Below are 20,299 nucleotides of genomic sequence, written 5' to 3' on the forward strand. Positions count from 1 at the left end.
AAAGTGACATGCTGTTAGCAAGTCATGTAAACTCCGTGGATCAATGGACACGTGTAAATTTAGCTAAGCACTGTATAGAGTTGGTCCTGTGAGACTTTTGTTACCATTACACTCGGTAATGGTGAATTTCATGCTGCCTGAGAGGTTTGTTCTGGTTCTGCTTGACTGAACCTCTCCCTGATCACCTACAGAGAGCAAATCAGTGCTGTGCATTTTCTTCTGCCCTCAACAGAGCACCACAGAGGAACTCTCATCTCTTGCACATCAATAATCCAGTTTCCTCTGGGCATCTTCCTGCAAATTAGCGCAATGCTACTGCAATGTTAAGTAGACTTTACAATGCTGGCACAAATTCCCAAGCAGCTACAACAATGTCTCCATCTACATGACCCTGTAAAGCATACATACATTCAAATCACAATTGTCACCGCTGAAGTGATGGTGGTGGGTTGCCGCTGGATTGACAAGAGGAAAAACATTCTCTCTGAAAAAGACTTTACACGGCTTCTTCAAAATCTGTGTCAAAATCTCTCTATTCAGCCAGTACAGATGGTGAGAATCTCATTTGAAAGCAACAAGAATCACAGTTTCTTTAGGGTTGTACAGTGTCATTACAACTATGAGGGAGGCTCCTTGCTGTGAGAGGAGAGAGGAATGTTAATGTGTGCTTTGGCAAGCAACGCTGTCAGCAGTGAGCACTCGCTGACATGACATAGGATGACTAAATGGATTTGTCGGGGTTTTGCGTATTTGCAGCAGTGTATATATTTCCCAGCCTCCACTGTTCCAGGCCTTCACTTCACCCATTTGATGCCTTAAGTGATATGACACCGGGTAGTGAAATCAAAGTAATGAATCAGCATGGGGCCCCATACATCCTTCACATTCCACATACATCTACTATGTTATCTAAATATAGTACACTACACACACATGAATGAGGTAGAGGAAGTGCTTAAGTAGTTAATGATGTTAAAAAGAGTGGACAAACTGAAGTGGGTTTTGATTCACGACTTCACAGGTTTGTTTGTTTGTTTTTTGTCTCCAAGCTTCATCCTCTGTCCAAACATATTTTGAAGTCTCTTTTTACAGCAAGTCAGGACAGCAGCCAGGCTGCAGTGGAATTCATCACCAAACATCACAGTGTCACTTCAATAGCCATCCAGAGATTTGACATTTGTGGCCATGGTATGTTTACAAAAACATGTGCTTCATCTTTAAAAAAAAAATAAAATAAAATAATAATAATAATAAAAAAAATAACAACACTGGATTGACAGTAGCAGTAGTTAATTCATATGGTACTGGACTTGCAAACATCACTCTAAGGAAAATTCAAATGGTGCAGTTGATTACTTGTTTCTTTTAGGATTGATTATAAAATCTTACTACTGGTGTATAGCTCTTAATAAGCACTTAATTATATGGCATCTCAATGCATTGTTGATAGCCTCTCATTGTATGTTCCTATTTACTACCTGAGATCCTTGAACATTGTCTTTGTTTTTACCTTCTGAATGAACCATAAAAAAGGTGAAGCAGCTTTCTGTTGTCATACTCCAAAAATCTGGAACGTTTTTCCTCTAATTATGTGTCAGGTATCCTCTGTACACAGCTTCAAGGCATTGTATTTTCTCTTATTTTTATTTATCTTGTACTTGAAGTGACGATGATGATCATCATCATCTAGTGTAGCAGCAGTATGTCATACTTCAGCGTGTGCATATTTGTGGGTGCGTCGTACCTGTTGAATTCATAGATGTCCTCTATGTTTCCAAACAGGGCGCAGACCTGCTCTGGTCGTATAGGAAGGCTGCCCATATCAATGATGTGTGCCAAATAGTCCTGCAAAAAAATAATGATCGGATCATTCAGACAAAATAAAGGTAATGCATTTTACAGAAAACTATGCATATTGTCTAGTGTCATAGATGCAATTACAAATTCTTATCAGTAGAGGGAGCATGTGTATAGAGAAACCCAATATACTCCCCCTTATTGGCCAATAATGGGGTATTTGAATCTCTTCACTTTACATGACATTTGGTTTGTACAGCTGATTACTACAGTGTCGGGGCTGAAACCTATGATACATCATCTGATGCACACAGGAAAACAATGCTTTGCTTTATGGACCAGGACATTTCTATGTTAAAAAAGCAGACTCACTAATCCATCTATTAGCAATGTGATCTTTACAGGATCCTTTTAAGGATTTGTTCCATCGTCTAAAGGCCAGTCGGACTGTCTGGCAGAGGTTCTGCTAAACCCAGACCATTAAAGTCAGCACAGCCTGTTCCCCTCCCAGGACCCAACTCCCCCTGGACGTCTGGGGTATTCTGAAGCAGATAAGAATAACTAAAGAGACACAGTAGCCAAGCATGCCAGCATTTGGATGACACTCCCTCTCAGCCAATTACACACTTATGTGCCATACAAACAACTCAAACCGAATACACAGAGGAGTATGGTGACAAGAGACAAACACACACACACACACACACAAGCAGAGACTAAATAAGGAGTATACAAGTAAACAACTTGTAAACACACCCATTCCCCATCACCAGCATCCCACGCACACACACACACACACACAGAGGCCTGAAGTAGAGTAATCACTTCACACTACAGAATGAACTAAAGCGCTCCTAGCAGCAGCATTCCACTGCAGTGAGAGCAATGCTGACTTGCATTCAAAAGGGCGTCTCATAGTCTCCTATAGCAAAACTCCCCGCTGGTGTTAACGCCATACACACATGGACTGGGGCCTCAGCTGACCACACATACACACTCGTTGCTATCATGACTGACTGTCAGCATAGCATGAAAAGATACAATGCTGTTGTGCTACACAGTGCAATAAGATATACTTTTAAAACAAAGCAAGACCCTTAGTCTTTGCAAACAGAATAGAGATGTCCACCTCAAAAACTATAAGTTCAAAAGGGAGTGGTATGCTAAAATGGCTCATCTTTTGATCCAAGAAGTACCCACTGCATTCTTGTTCCAAAAACGCAGAGTGTGATTATGCTGGGTGTGTTCAGGCCAGGTGTTGAGGTGGATGCAGACGTGTGAGACCAACTGGGCCACACAGCTGCTCTCACAGCATTATTTCATGGATACACACAGAGTTGAAAGCAAGTGATAAAGCGGATCTAAAGGCAGGATGGACACTAACAGCTGCTCATGAGTTCAGAGTCAATATCAAGTGGAAGACTGCGAATACAGTTTTGCTGAGGAACAATACCCAACTCAAGTGTGCAGTTTCCATCTCCGCTGGCTTCAATGCTTGGTGGGAACTTCCTGCATTTGAATCAGCCATGATTGAGACATATTTGGGCAATGTGGACTAAACTATGTTCCCACACTGTAGCCTATGGAAAAACCAGTTGCTCTCCTTTCATCTGTCTTATTTCTCCAGTTGGTGTAAAGATGGAGGTGTTTGTGTTGGCTGGGTGGGCCTGAGGGCCTAGGCTAGGTTGGGGCTCAGTGGAGAGCCTAAAGGAGTGGGGCCAGACTAGGAAGGGCTGCTGCTGCTGCTGTTACTGAAATAGTTAGAAGTCTTGAGGAAGCCCTGGGAGTGTTTGTCAGGAGCAAGTCGTTACTCAAACTGTGACGATGGCAGCTCTCCCTCCCACAGCAACTCCCTGACGCCAGAGCAGTCAGTCGCAGAGACAAGGTGCTAGCTAGTTTACTGCCAACCCGTCTCAGAAATGTCTCGCATGTTAAACACATTACCTACACTGGAAGTCAACTGACAGCAGAGCGCTCCTGTTTCTATGCAAAGAAAAAGACCAGGGAAGATAAACAGCCAAGCCAAGGGAAATACAGAGAGGCTGATCCATCTGGAAGTTGGATCCAGACTACAAAGGTAGAAGATGTGATAAGAGATCAGTGAGCTGTTGAGTGGTGGAATCATCCATGGCCCATTTTCCATGCCTTACAGCTCTGAGATGACGACAAGACAAGAGCAGAGTTTTCCACTATCTCTGATCACGATCACAGAGCGCAAGATTTCTGTCATGAAAGACCTGCTCTGTGCCCCAATTCTAACTTCATGTTTGAACTCCAGACATGAGTAAAGTCCAAGATCCCAGGCAACAAGCTGTAAGCTTTCACCATACTGTAAATATACAGAAGGGTTTATATACAACACTATGGCCTGATCTTATAAACTCTTCAACAGTCTTGATCTGAATGGGCTGGAAAGCTATAAACAACACACACAATTCCCAGATGTCAGAAATGCATTTTTGTCTTGCCAGTTTGTTTGGAAAAGAGGAAATCAAAATGGATTCTGGTAAAATAATCCAAACGATATTTACAAGTACCACACTCATTTGTGGCTACTAACATCTGCATGGAATACAGTAGACTATTTGCTCTTGACAGCCATTAAGAACTGTTCCTTTTTCGTTTCCTTGCAGGCCAAACTCAGTAAATCACCTCAAAAGTGTGTTGCAGACATGATGTCATAGCTATGGATTAATCCAAGAGAAACACACACTTGAAATGCACACGATACTCATGATTTACCCTCTATAGTAACAAATGGTTGGCTTGCAGTGAATACTTGGCTCAAAGTGAAAACTCTCAATTGCAGTCAGTGAAAAGGAAACTTAAGTTTCAGCAGAGCTGCCACATCCACTCACCTCCACGATGCTGCGGAGGTCCCTGACGTATGTGCGCTCTGTCTCAATTATCTCCATGACGACACGGTCCACATAGGTGAGCTTCGGGTTGGGCGCCATGGCGTCTATGGCAACAGGCGAAGTGGCGGTATGAGATATTCCAACACTGGGCTTCCTGCTGGAGGCGGTAGCGTTGTTGTTGTTCCGCTGGGAGCTGACCCCACAAGGTTCCAGCTGCTCCTGCCACTGGCCCCGAGAGCTACCAAGGGTGGGACTCTGCTCCCCTGCCTGCTCTCCGGCACCTTCTGTTGGGCTCAGTTCCAAGTCTATATCCTCCTCGCTGGGTATGGGTGGGGTGGTAGAGGAGGGGAGGGCTGCGGTGCTCCCGAAAAGGCTGTGACTGTCACGGGACGAGCCAGAGGACAGGGTGGACACCAGGCTCACTGGACGTTCACCGTCTCTGTCCAGTGGCTCCACACACAGCCGGCTGTAGCAGTCTGTGCCCAGGTCAACACTTGTCCGGTCATGGTCATTAGCAGAGAGGGGCGAGCACAACCGAGGAGATTCTGGAACAGGAGGGAGAGAAGAAGAAAGAGGGTAGGTGATTTGCTAGTTTTCGTGTTGTAATGATGTGCTTTAACCCAAATTTCTTTCATACACAACACTGTGTTTGAAATTATGAAAAAACCTGGTCTATAATGGTTTGATTCAAGCTACTTGTTTCTTTCTTCAAATGAAGAATGAATCAGCAATAGTGCTCAATAGAGTATAGCACTAGCAATAGAGTATATGTCTTGCTGGCGTGAAATTATGACACTGATGTGTGTAAATTTGAACTCAGTTGGGACTCTGAATGTAATCATGTCCATAAGAGATCAGAGACACCCCAATCCATACTTTTGCTCCATGATGCATATTGTGACTTTTTCTATTGTGATATATTGTTATATGTATAGCTAAGCTGATATAATTCAATGCACATGAAGACAGAGTTCAACAGACATTGGCATCTAATCAGTGCAGGCAATACATAGTCAACACAACAGGGTACAAACTGGCCATAAAAACAAACAAACAGCAATAAAAAGCAAAAACAAAAACAAAAAAAAGAACACAAAAAATTTTTTTATTTTATTTTGTGTTTAACAGCCTCTGTTTTACCAATTAATTTTAATCTAATAATAATTTAGTAATTTATCCAAAAAAGTCTGGTTCTTAGTCACACAGCTGCATACCCTTAAAACAGAAGCTGCCCAAAGGATGGGCAATCTACTACTGACAGCAACTGAGCAGCTCCACTACAGCAGCATTTTTCCAGCCTATCCAGGGGATTCAAACCAGTGACTTTACAACAAGAGCAGCTCTTAAACTTCTAGTCCTGTAATTAAAAAAAAAAAAAAAAAATCACAGGACTAGAAGTGGGGTCCGGGACCCCCAGCTGTCCTTGAGGAGCTGAGAAAAATTAGGAAGAGTTTAATTTCACTATAATTCTAGTCACAAGAAATTGTTATAATACAAAACAAACAAACATTAAAGGGATTATATTAGCATGATCTTTTAATCACTCTAAATCCACTGATCAATGTTTAGGCATATATTTGCAGGAAAAACACGCACATATAATGTTGACCATAGCTGCAGGACTGAAGCAGCAATGCAAAGTCATGAGATGAGGAAAAAGTCTGCACACCATGTTTGCTGCTCCGAAAGTGGATTTGTTGCCACCAAATGTGACGTATCGAGCCTTAGCCCCTCATCGGACAGCAGACAGGCATGTCTGCTGAAGTGTCTAAACAATTAAATATAAACCATATTAGAGTCTCTGAAAGTCAACATGGAGGCCAGGAACATGAAAGCGATGGAAAAACCCTTGATCTAATCTACTGCTGCCCTTGTATTAGTAATGGCAACTGTCCACAAGACTAGCCTCAAGACTCGACTATATGTTTGCTAATCAAGGTGTGTTGCCCATTTAACCTGTGTAGCTGAAATTAAACAGCTGATATGAGCTCTGATAATGTTTGCAGTAAAATATAACAGTAAAATCTTACACTCATATTAGTAATTTAAAGTAAGTCAGTGTTCTGGCATAAAGGCATAAAAAATGGTGTATTTTGAGACCACAACATCAATGGGACTTTCCAACTACAACACTTGGATTCTGTATATATTCTGAGTATATAAGATAGCTCTCCCACCAACTCATGCTTTTAGCAGATTGATGTGGTATGATGTGGTAGTATGAGTTACAATACAGATGCAGTTTTAAGTTGTCTTGAAGGTTGTCTTGGCAGAAGCACCAATAGCATCAAGACTGCCTCTGGTGCATTAAGATATTGTCAGGACTTAAGATGCGACATGACTTTAGATAAATATAATTACATTTCAGATACTCTGCACAGACTACTGTCCTAAAATCAAAGAATGACGACCTGTGACAGCTCTGAGTACTATATTTCTGCTCCCAGCTTAAAACTAAGGAGTGGTTTACTGTAAAGGGCCTTGCTCAAATCATTACTGACATGGCCTAATTACAACACTGCATATTCTGTGGAAAACCCAGCCATTTCCTCTTGCTCTCCCGACTGCTGAAGGCTAAATCCTGGAAAAACAGAGAGAGGGAAAACTGCTCGGGAGAAAAAGAGGGGAAGGGGACCAGGAGCTTTGTTTATATGTCTTTTTATTGAGCTATGTCTGAAATCAAGAGAAATGGAATCCATATTCAGTTTCACATCCTTCCTGGCCAGATGGGGAATTTTCCTTGCAAACGTTCCCTAAATATATGAAGTCATACTGGTATGAGATTGGGGCACTCAGTGGCCACTGTGCAGAGAGCTCCATTTCCTTAAATATTTGAGAGGCAAAGGGGTCAAAACCATTTTGCAAAGCTTTAAGAAAAGGAGCCTTGTCGTGGAATACTACAGACTATTAAACAGGTTTCTCTGAGGGACAAATCATCATTAGCTAAAAAACATTTGGCTCATATTAAGTCAGATATATTGCCAAGTGGGGATGGAGAGAGCAATATGGTGTTGATAGCTTACAGACACAGCCTATGTCATGAATCTGAGATCCTTTCTTCTGCACCGGCATAAACGAAATCACCAAATCCCATTGAATAAGTCCATTATTAGTGCATCATTAGCAGGCAGCACCCAGCCAATAACACAGACCTGTGAAAAGGAATCTGGTCCGTCAGCTTTACTGGAAGAGGCTGCAGAAAACCTGATCCACTAGTAACAAGCATAGTGACCTGCAGAATAAGTTACTCATCTTCTCTCCAAAATGGCTTTAAAATATAGAGAAGACACAATACTTCATTGTTCTCCATGGAATTCAAATTATTATTGTTGATAGAGCACCAAGTATTTCACGTGAGACCATGGACCGTGCATATGGTCAATGATTCAGGAAATAAAAACAAACAGAGAAGAGAGCGTGACTGGCAGCTGGATGATGGCAACAGTCGGTTTTTGCATAGTGTATCAAACAGCCTTTCTGTTTGTGAGTTTTTAAACACACACACACATACACACGTACTTCCTCCTGGCATCTTCAAACTTTCCATGAGTCAGTGCTGAGGTCATGCTGCACTGCCTGCTCGCACAATCCACACCAAGCAGCCTCGACAAAACAACACAGTTCCCATGCTAAACCTCAGTGAGAGAAATGGATGAGCTGGCAAGCAGGGCTTGACCACTAGAGAATAACGCGGTTTCAAGCTCCATGATATGTCATGTGGTTGATGGTGAAGGGGAGTGTAGTGGTAAGATGCTACACTTACTACACCACTACGAATTAGAGTGAGGCTGCCACTTCCTGTTGCTGCTTCTGCCTTTACTCTGGGTATTGAGTATCTGAAGTTAAAGCTGCTACAGTCAAAGCCAAGTCAAAGGGAGGGGGAGGAACAGCAGCCAAAACAATACCATGTTTATCCAGTTTCCACACTGGTCCAATGAACATCTTATTGCTCAGATGCTTGGCCTATATCCTGCCTTTGGTATTGAGTAAGAGAAGGAGCAGCACAAAACAGTCCTGCACTCTAGTGTGGACAATGATAATGTAGGACAGCTATTCATCTCATCTAGTCTTGAGAACACAACTGAGTACACCAGCAGCTCCACCTATATCCTTGCTCTGATTGCCCACTAAAGACATGAACTCTATAGGCATTGACATTGAGTTATCTACACACCACAGGTTTCAAAGCAGAGAAGCACTGGTGATACACTGAGTGGCTTTGTAGAAAGAAGCCAGGCAGAGGAATGCAAATGACCTGGTAAACATACAGGTCTAAGATAAGTCGATAGCTAGCCGGTCCTTTGTGACACAGGATCAAGTGTTTTTATTCAGCCCCTTCCTCTGGACAAGCCTCGTGATCCATAGTGCAGTCCTCAACCTCTGTGACTCCTCTTCCTCATGACATTTACAGAGACAAATCTGCGCCTGCGCCATACTGTTTCATCAGTCGTTTCTTAGTTCCTCTCAATGTGAAATCCTGAAAGTACTAAATCATAAACCTTTATCAGACAGACGGCTTAAAAGCAGAGTGTCTGGTCTTGCCCGGTGCCACTGAGTCTCTTCAGCATCTGCAAACAGTTATCACTGATCCCGGAGGCGTCTGTATCCACACTGGCAGTGCCCTGCCCATTACACTGACACCCTGCCCCAAGAAATTGGTTATTCCAAAGTGTCTGGCATCAAATTTAGCTTTGAAAAGACAAATGAAAGGATTTTAGTGGATGACAGTCTCATTTGGTATATGTTTTCCTCAAATTTGTTCTCCTTTTGAGTCTGAGTGTTGTTTGAATCTGTGTAATGTTGTTGGCACTTCTGGGCCCCAGGAAGAGTGGAAATTACCTTGATAGTGACTAATTAACAATACCAATTGATGTCTACATGGCACATTCAAGCTATTGTCCCTTCAATGATGGAAATTGGTCTAACTTGTTTCTAAGCATAGCATTCTGACTAAAATAATGGTGTTACAGGCAAATTTGTCCCCATTAGTTTTACTGGTGGAAAGAATGTTGGCATTCCTCATTTACAGCCTAATCCAATTGGTTCTTGCCAATGAATTATTGGCAATAAACACAGGACTGCATCAGGGCCTTACCAGTGCCGTAAGTAGTGCACATTAAGTCAAGCCTATCCATCTGTTTTCTGCACAGCTGATGATCAGCTAGGGGTGTCAAACATAACATTTGCTCACAGGTGTACACATTCTAACGTGTTTTAGTGATAAAGCCCACCATTTCATCTCTCTGTGTTGAAAAAAGTGATGTTCTTGTAAGTGACAACTGTTCTTTTAATGGTTGAGACCACAAAAATGTACAAATGGCACATACATCACAGGAGGACGGCTGAGCACTGACAGCAGGACAACAGCTGATATATATGTGAGAGGAAGGAATTCTTGGTCAACATAGACATGTAGGCAAGTGGAGGCAAAAGTTCCTTTTGCATATGAAGAAGGCCATGTTTTTGAATTTATTTATTATGTCTGTCTTGTTGACAGACAGAAGCAGGTTACAAAATGTTGCATGTGAGGATGACTAAGCTGCTTAATAGTTCACAAATTTGCATAACCATTTGGTTGTGCCATTTGCAAGTGTATCTGTATTTATGTATGATTATATCCCAGCTCTTCCTTCACAGCTAGTCAGCCAGTAGAGTTGCTAATTGATAGTGTACAGAATACATGGCTGTGGAAACATTATACGTATATGGTTCAAACTTACTTAAAAGATCAATTTTAGCTTAGATGTGGATTTCATTCACACACACGATAGTTTCACACAATTTACTATTTCAACTAAACACAAACTGTCGTTTGTTTCAGCAACATCAATACACTTGTTAACTCATGGGCATAACCATTAACAAAGTCAAGGCTGGTGAGGCAGTGTAGTATTTGGACTACAATTCACACATCACCTTGGCCCCTATAACTCACAGCAGAGTTCCCAAAGTCCACTTGTCTCAGCAAGGCCACCAGCAAAACTGCTCACTTTAGTTTACATTTATTCTGTACCGGACATGCACACAGGATTACTGTAGATCAGCTGCTTGTCTATGGACAGATTATTAATGTTTTTGCTTAAGGAAAAATGGTTGGAATTCGAGACAAATACTCTCCCAACCCCTCATTGCAATTCTTTGCATTCCACTTTGCTGGCTGTTAAGCCAAGGTTAACATTTGCCAACAAAGGTGTGTTAATGCTGCAAGCATGACCTCTCCTCCCTCTTTGTTTCAAATCCCAGAGCTGTGTGAGTCCAAATCCCATTGAGGTGGTTCACTTTAATGGAGTATTGCTGTTGGATAAAACAATGTGCAAGCAAGTAACCATGTGATCACTGTAAACAGATTCTGAATACCTAAAAAACATCAACCAAGTGAAAATAAAGTCAAACAATGCAATTTATGAGTTCTCAGATCTAGCTCAAATCCAGGAAGGTTCTTGTAATGAAAAACAAGTCAGTGCGAGCAGCCGGCCAGCTGATTTAGTGTGAACGCTTCAGTCTCCAGGCGCTAGAATAAAGCAGCGTTTCATAGCTGAAAGCAGACAAGACATTCACTCACTGAGGGGCTCGATGACTAAGCAGTCTAGCACTAATAATGTACAGTCTACAGTTGTTTCCACTTCAGTCTCGGCTTATCACACAGTTGACAAGGCAGACATCTCATAAACTTGTCCGCCTGTGACATCATGGTTATATGGATGGCATGTGGCGCCTAATAAGGAGGTGAACAGAAACTGTGAAATGAACACCCCAACACCTGGTGATTAACTTTTCTAAAAGACTCCAGTGGGATGTAAATGACAGTGATCTCTACTGTAGCCCGACTGTGGCTTTTGTGTGAGTGACACAAAGCATTCCTTCATATAGAAAATCTTCTGATCTGCTTAACAGTATTCACGCACCTGGTCAACATAAAACACATCAAAAGATACAGTCACTATGTTCTTATCTCAACCACCACTGTCATGTTCTCTGACAAACCACAGAAACACATCACTTCCTTGGGAAATTATCATTTTTTCAAGTAAATATCACTTCCTTCTCCGAGAATATGATAAGCCACAACATGTAGCTATGATGTTAGTTATTGGTTGCGACACCCTGTGACGCTGAGGATACCATTTACTTACAAGCCCGTGCAATAGCCTCTATCCAGATCATTATGTAAATTCTGCCCTGGACAAACAGTAATATTTTCTCCAACATCTATAGTAACTACCTAACCCAAGTATTTAGTATAGGACAGATCTGGAAGCATACAGATTATGGTACAGTGCATTGTATGACACAGTGCCTAACTCACAGGGAATCTAACTGGACACAAACAATGTTAATAATGTCACCTGAAAGATTACTAGATGGGCTCAAAAACAGAACCACAGAAAATATTCCATGAATCAACCACAAATTACAATAGCCTAATCCCTGTTGAGCTTTTTTTTTTTTTAATATGATAAAGATTATTCCGTGAGGCAATACGATAATGCTCTCGTTAATCTGATTGACTGTATCTCTAATATTACATCTTGGCATACCTTAAAGATTCCAGTGATGAGATAATCCATCCAGCTAAGCAGCTTCACAGACCAAGGGTGAAAATCACCAGTGGATTTGCAGTCAACTTTTGAGACCCCTTCCCTCCGAAATCAGCAGCTTTGTTTTTAAGCATGTCTTCACTCCCTCTAACCTTCTGTGATCAAACTTTTAATATGATGAGTGTATACTAAGGAGACAGGCATTGGCCGTCTTCCAGCTCCGAGCGAGACACACCTTTATGACTCTGCTCCAGCTGCAGTGCGGACCACATACGTATCAGGCTCTGTCCAATATTTGCTTATGAGACTTCCACATAATAGATAGACACAGCACTTCCAAAAATAACCTAGATTTGGTGCTGAGGCTCCCTTTGTGTGCTCCCATCTGGCTTGTGGTCCTTTGTTTTCCAACCAAATTAGCGGCAAAGTTACAGGAACAACACTGTCTATATCAATATCTATCATGCAAATGCCCATTCTAAAGCTACACGTGGCATCGTAAGTGGGCTTTTTCTCTCCACTGGGAAAGAGATAGCAGATGAGAAGTCTCTACAGCTCCTCTGACACATCATGGCTCTTCTAAGTGTTTGTTTCCTGTACCAAGTCTGCCCTTTACAAAAGTATTGTGAGTTTCCTGAGTATGGAAACACTATAAGAGTTACGTTGCAAATTGAACAAGCCCTCGCCTGCTCTATTCGTAAGCTGTCACATAGCCACTCCTACTTGATTCATAGTGACTCACGGATCAAATGGAGATGCATTGACATACAGCTAATAATGAATCACATCTAAAGACACCTTGTGATATTTCAACAGACACTAGTTTGAGCATATATGAACATGTGCATGGCCAGTACCAATAAAACAGTGCAATAATGTGGGTGTCTGGCACTTTCCTGGCAGCAGAACCAAAAAAAGTCAGATTAATATTTTATTTCTTTTCCCTTAAGACACAAATGGTTTTGAAAGCAGTGATTATTTAGTGTGCGTCTCCACCAACAGTAGTCTTTTCAGTAGAATTTACAACTTCTCCATAAACACACTCTTTGCATCCCTGACACAGACTAAAATCACAGTTACCAGGACATTCCTCTTGTCTCTGCATCTGTTTCCCTTTACTGTGCAGGTAGAGAGTGACTATTTTGTGGAAATTACCACTGGCCATAAACAGAACTTTCACCTTCCGCATTAAAGCACCCAACAAGCTGGAAAATCCTAGCTTCTAACTGGCTGATTAGTACTTTCTTAGCTGCGGACACTCACTCGTAGCAAGTTAAGGAAATATCACCAAACTAGATCCTGAGGCCTCTATTAATTTGTTCACTGATCCTTTCAGCACCAGGGGCCCAGTGTGTCACCTTGTTTCCCTTGGGGATAAAGACAGAATCGTGTTTTGCACAATGTCTTAATAAAGCTGTTCCTCCCCTCTCAACTTCCTTCTTCAACACTCCTCCACAACCTCTGGCGCTCTACTCCTCCCCCAGAGTCTGACTGAAGGTTGGGTGAAGGGGTCTGGTGTTGATCCCCTTGGGAAAAGCTCCTCCCCACCTGGCAACGGTGAATGGCTGCGCCTCAGGAGGGCAGGAGGCAAAAGCACAAAGGAAAGGGTGCCTCCAAGGATTAGGCCCCAAGTCTTCACAGACCATTATCAAACAGCATGAGACAGAACACAAGTGATTAGATACTGACTGGATGGCTTGGCCTGGCTTGGCTTGACTTCTCATCCCCTGAAGCAACGAGAAATCAGGTCATTTTGTGCTTTTCTGCTTTAAACTAGATTTTGTTTTTGCTTACTCCTCCCTTTGACCATACAAGGACGTTTACATGCTGCATTAATAATTACCCTGAAGGTCTGTAAATAAACCGCAAAGGACAACAGGGGCTAAGTACAAACACACACACACACAAGCTGGACCTGCATTCCACACAGACAGTCAAGGTCAAAATGTTGTGTTGGGAAGCTTCGGGGGATTCTGGTGTTTAAAAGTGAAACTATGTGTGCCTGAATTTGTCTACAAAAAATTCTTTTTTTTTCAGAATTTAAAATGCTCACGTATTCTTTTACCAGGAATATCACAAACTCATCTTGTGACAGCCAAAAAGTTTCTGCCGTGAAACAGTTATTGCACTAAAGTTTCTCACAAAAACAAAAACATCAGCCTCCAGATGTTTCCGGATCCAACCATGTAATATACTTTGATAGAGGACCAACTCTGACTGCTCTAGACATCTGAAACCATTGAGATAATCAAGTCAACACTTGACCTGCGATAAAGAGTGTTAGGTTCTACTTTGGGAGGATTCCTAAAGTATCAAAATGACAAAACTGCACAAAGGGTTCAGGTTTAATCCTGTAAACCTCTCCTGCGCTTTGCCCTGGCTCAGAAAGGATCCAACCGTGCCAGCTGACCTCAGTGCACAGGCATGTGATGATCCACTTAGGAAACTCCTCCATACAACAACTACCCCCCTCCAAGAGCCCTCCAGGTCAACAGCACACAGCAAGGACTGGATCTATTCAAAACTCCCATTTCCTCTTGACAACACACGCCATCTGGGGCTGATGGAGGCCTGAGGTGCGAGTCCATTGTAAACTTTTCCACCAAGCTGACAGTCCACAACCGAGCTCCCGTCTTGTTAGCGCCTCTTTGCTGAGTCCACCCAGGCAAGTGGAGGAGCGTCTGTGTGAAGTGTGGAGGGGAGAAGGTCAGAGAGGGACACCCCAGTCACCTCACATGAAGCTGGTGATCACATACAGGGTTGTAAATGGGGTCTGATTCAGTTTTTTTTTTCTGTAGTTTACATTTTCATATGACTTACATTGCTGTCAAAAGAGAGATTTATGCTGTTTTCCTGATTTTGTCCGTCTTAAATGAATGCAGGACAATCATGTTCTTCAATAAATCACTGGACACAGCTTTGAGTAAGTAAACAGCTTTCATCTAATGGTGATCTACTGTCAAACTGCTATGCCATTGTGTCTACCGTGTATATATTATTTCAATTTTTAAATATTTGAATACACTGCATACTTAGAAAACGTTAACTGAATGTTAACTTTTATGGAGCAAGCTGATAAAGGTTTTATAGATTCAAATGGGTTTCAGAGAGGCCATCTAACAGGAACAACCTCAGCCGAAGGCCTGTAACTAATGTGTTTAATCCACTGGAAGAGCTCTATAGGAGGAATGCTATTGTAAGAGGCAGTAAAATCATTTACATTGAAATAAATGCTTTTGTGGGGAGTAAGGGAGCCCGGGCCAGACAATGCAATGAAATACAGTGAATGTGTCGCTGTATAAATTCCATTTCAAGAGCACCCGCACTATATAAAGATCCACCTAAACATATGCAAAACCAGTACGCTAGTGGCGGAAATATCGGACAAGGGTTGTCGGACGTTTCAATGGGCGTCAAGTCAGGAAGCGACTTAAAAACTTTGCAGAACAGGAGCTGCTGCAGGATCACCTGAGACAGCCTCTGATTAATGCTACAGTCAATTAAGCAGGGAAAGAGTTCCAGTCGAGAAGCTCTGTTAACAAGCCCACTCAGAGACGCAGCCATCCCTGCCATAGTCCATCTGTGTCCACAACCCTATGCCCACTGGTCTGGAAAAGCTGCAGTGAATGGAGATGATCCATCCGTCCCCCTAGACTTTTTAAAGCTATACATTCTGCACACACAGCTACATTCCTGCCCAGGGCTAAGTAGGTCAGGGAGCCCTTATCTTTGAGGGAACTGCTGCGTGTTGGTGTACGGGGAGAGCGGCCCACCTCAGGTTTGTTTGTGTCTGCACGAGTCACTGTCTGCACATAATCAGGCTAGGTGTACTAACTTTTAAACATAGGACAGGTTTCACTGTTTGGGATACAATGACACATACTGGTATTAACGGGTCAGGAATCACGAAAACAAAGGTGGTAATAATAAAAGAATTTAAAGGACCATACCAGTGATTCTGAAAGTTTGGCATATTTACAATGCAATTTATCAACATTTTACAAAGCAACAAAACCATTTTGCTAATCATGTAGAATTTTTGGTTCAAACACCTTTTAAATGTTTGGCAGCTAACAAGGTCTTCACTATTCATAAATCACAGAACTGATGTGTAAAGCAAACGCTACCCTGCGGCGAACAAAGTCTTCGCCATTCATAAATCACAGAACTGATAATTCTCTCAAGCAAACATTTCCCTGGGGACTATTTTCTGACAGAGACCGTGTCACTCCACACAGTTTCAGGCATCCAAACACAACATTGCTGCTGCTTTTAGGAAAACTAACATGGACAACTTCATTATGGTGATGGTGTACTGGTGTGGAGAAAGTTTGAGGTCTATGAAAGTTAATTTTCATTTCATAGTGGAATGAACGGAAACCAATGGCGGGATAAAAGATAGGAAACCATATCAGAGTTCTAAAACACGACAACATGCTTGTTGCTCGAGAAAAGATTAGCAGAAATGTGAAGTTTACACAGTTTGGAGATATTACACTAATCATGCACTTATATGGTCTGGTAAAATTCTGACAGGTTGACAAAACTTCAACTTAAAGAGGAAATGAAATTAATTTATTGATCATTTACTCTATAATGTGTAAAAAATAAAGTCAAATGCTTATGGGAAGTTAGCAGTGTCTAAAGTGAGTGCTTCAACATGTTTACTTAGTCTGAGCAGCAGCAGCAGCAACCCTAAAAAAAACCCTAAGAATTGATTTTACAATGACATAAATGGAGAAAAGTGAGAAAGTCTTGGTATCTTAGTGATCTTATTGAAACTGTATTCAGAAAATGTTTGGCATTTATCCATAATACATGATTGAAATGATTAATTGATCATCAAAATTGTAAAATTGTAATTTTTGGCTAGTCACCTAATAGTTTCAGCACTATGATGAGTTTGAATTATGTTGGTTTTCTTCATCACTTTTTACAATAGAAAATTATGGTAATAAATGGTGCAGTCCCAAGCTGTCAGAAGTAAAGATAATTCTCCTTTCAGTTTTGTTTGGCCAAGTGATCACTTCATAAACGTTTGAGCTCTTGTGACCCTTGAGATAAACTGGAGCTAGATGGTTACTACAGACTTTTTTTATTGTTTAGCTTGACACAAAACGGAGGTTTCCTCTCACCATGTGCATTCCTCCTGCCTCTTTACCACATCTAATCATCACCTCACACAGATACAACATTCCCAGCTGCCATGGGCCTTATAACCACCACCCATCCACAGCAGGGGAGCGAGGTTGGTCACACTTTAACTCCAAGTGGTCTGCAAACAAGATCAGCCCAAAAATGTTTCAACTGCATGCAGGTCTTCTGTCATGCCTTGGTAATTTTGCATTGGAGACCTGAGTTGCGAAATGATCTATGAGAACATGTAGTTTGCGCTGAGTGGCCTTTGAGGAAATGGAGACACAAATCTTCATGAGGGCGGCACACGTCTTCCCCAGCCAAAAGCCTCCTTTGGCCAAAGCTGAAGCAAAGAGACAGGCAAGAGGAAAAAGGGAACCATTGACACATTGGTATTCTTCAGCCAAAGTGGAAGCCCAGTGCCAAATGTGTTCACTAGAGAGGAGAGGAGGCGTGGGGGAGGGAGGCAGGCAAAAAGATACAAAGAGTCCCTGTGTCAATGCTGTGGCGCACTCTGTGACTGAAGATAATGAACAGTAAAATAATATGTAATTTGAGTGAGTGCCCCCCGGCATACAAGGTCAGCACCACGTGCCAGACTGAGCATCTTAGCTGTTGGGTATTCCTACACATTTGAGTTTGACGTCTGGTTTCAGCTGTGTAAAGGGGGTTGGCCAGGATCCACAGCCACACAAAGAGCCTCTCTGCCAGCCGAGACTGTAGGAGGGGAGTTTATTGCTCTTTCGGCTCTCAGAACCTCTGGATTTCCTCTATTCTGCCAATTACAACACTTTTCCACGTACCTCTGCTGTACTTCAGCTTAGAATTAGTGCACTGCCCTCTTTGCATTGCATATAAATGGTCTTCTGGGTAGGTCTGGCCAATATGGACAAAATCAAATCAATATCCATGATGTGACATCATTGTAGGGACTTCTGGTGCTTTCATGATATGTTTAGACACATAAGATTTTTATCATTATCATTAGTAATGTAATGTGGATATGATGATCAGGCAGGAAGAGGCAAATAATAAAAAAGCTACAACAGTCTAGTAAGTTCAGGAAATTGCATTCCTTTACTGTAATGTAGTCATTAAACCAGGAAAAGACAACACTTATCATATATCATAATATCATATCATGATATTACGATATCCAAAATCCCAGATGATATCTAGTCTCACATCACAATATTGATATAATATCAATTTATCAGCCAGCTCTACTTTAAGTAACTAGTTAGACCAACAGGAGAAAAACCGGCTCATAACAAGATGTTGATACCATAAGTCTACCATAAGTCATTTCACAAGTGCATTGGTCATCTTGCAAATAATTGGATAAATCTTACCTTCCCCCATTAGGCCCTGGTGGAGAGCACTGTGGGACCCCTCTGGCATGGCACTCAGGCCTCTCGAGCTGACCAAACAAAACAAAAGAGTCAGACAGAACCTGGCACTTCATGTCACGGCTTGCAGTTCATACAACAGAGCAATGTTGTTCTTTTACATTCTTGATGAGTTTTTAAAAGAACTTCAGCGGATATACTGCAGGATATGATTTCTGATGTATGCCTATTCTACCTATGCTTTCCATACTGCCATGGCTCTTTGAAATGACTAAAACCAGCCAGAGTCTTATCAGAGTCACACTGAAAAGGGAAATTCCTCCCATTCCACCGCTCACCGTTCTGGGTTTGCTCGTGCCAGACACTTGCAAAATGTATTGAGCTGCTGGGGTTGTGGCATGTAGCGAGATTGTGGCATGAGCTCATGTTAATCAGGAGAGAAAGGGCAGGAAATGACATGATGAGAGAGTCAAGAGAGAACAGAGTCCTAATAAAAGCTTAAGATGAATGCGCAATACAATACAGCGACTACCAAGAGAACGGGTGAAGGAATTTGAGAACCTCTGTGACTGCCATATGAGCAGTACTCAGACTGATCATCATAATCAATTATAATGTTTCTTTGTCAAGTACCTTTCAATGCAATGTTTTGAAGCGCTTGATGAGCAGAAAACAATAAAGCAAAGCCATTAACATAAAGAATCATGTGTCCTCTGTGTTACTGGATTGGTGAGGAATGAAACAGGTAAATCAAAGCTGCCATGTATGTACAAATGATTTTGATTTGTGTCACATCAAAACAAGTCTCTAATCATCAGTATAACTAGCAAATGAGTTTAAAGGTTCATGCTTGGTAGCACGCATTTTTCTTTTCCCTCATACCAGGCTGTGCTCTTCTTAATGACGAGGTGTGTCACCTCAGAGTTGGCCATGGTGCTGCCAGCTTCTCAGATCACTGCCTCTCTGGCTCTCTGCAGCAAATTAATACGGAAGATTGTGCTTGAGAACTTGTCTCCCTGTGATTCGCGGTGAGCCTCCGGCCTTTCAAACATCACATACTTGGGCCAGCTAGATCAGAGAAGCAGGAATTCTTCAGGGATTAGGGTGGGCATTGTTCCTAGTGCATTTGCTGGCCACTGTCCCAAGCTGACAGCCAGGCCAGGCGAGGTCCAGCCAAGGCTGCAGCCAGGAGGTTTGTCAATTAAGATGTGCAGGAATGCTGGGAGAAAAATCACAGGGTCCGATCTTCACATTAAGGAGACTTGCTTCAACAGTGTGTGGGGCGCTTGCGGCTGTAGATTACCCTGGAGGCGGTTTGGTGGTCAAGAAACCAACTGAAAGACACTGCTGCTCTTTCTTAAGGCAGGGCACCACAAGTGAAAAGGGAAAAAAAACCTTTTCATCCAGTCAGTCAGTTTTTCAAGACTTTCATTTATTTTGTTACTAACATATTCAAATTGGCTAATATTTCATGGAAACCGGGCTTGTCTGCATGTGAGAACACTTTTTCCTCAACTGATGAAGTCAGAGTATATTTTCCTATTGCATTTTATTGTATAATAGCTGACCAGTTACAGGGATCTGTAAAATGTTTTAAGAATTATTTATAAAATATATGTAG

The 20,299-nt window shown here is 42.0% G+C and overlaps 1 protein-coding gene across 3 annotated transcripts in view; it reads right to left on the reverse strand.

Moving 5' to 3' along the window:
• Nucleotides 1-20,299, reverse strand: part of LOC115380699 (pleckstrin homology domain-containing family G member 3) — a 36,192-nt gene that overhangs the window by 11,394 nt on the left and 4,499 nt on the right. For all 3 annotated transcript variants that reach the window (XM_030081866.1, XM_030081865.1, XM_030081864.1), the window contains exons 2-4: nt 18,682-18,749; nt 4,656-5,200; nt 1,745-1,845 (exon numbers count right to left, since the gene is read on the reverse strand). In XM_030081866.1, the coding sequence (XP_029937726.1) occupies nt 1,745-1,845; nt 4,656-5,200; nt 18,682-18,730 (695 nt within the window). In that variant the 5' untranslated portion in view covers nt 18,731-18,749. The remainder of the gene's footprint in view (nt 1-1,744; nt 1,846-4,655; nt 5,201-18,681; nt 18,750-20,299) is intronic.

The sequence above is a fragment of the Myripristis murdjan genome, chromosome 22 (assembly GCF_902150065.1).
Source record: "Myripristis murdjan chromosome 22, fMyrMur1.1, whole genome shotgun sequence".
NCBI lineage: Eukaryota > Metazoa > Chordata > Actinopteri > Holocentriformes > Holocentridae > Myripristis > Myripristis murdjan.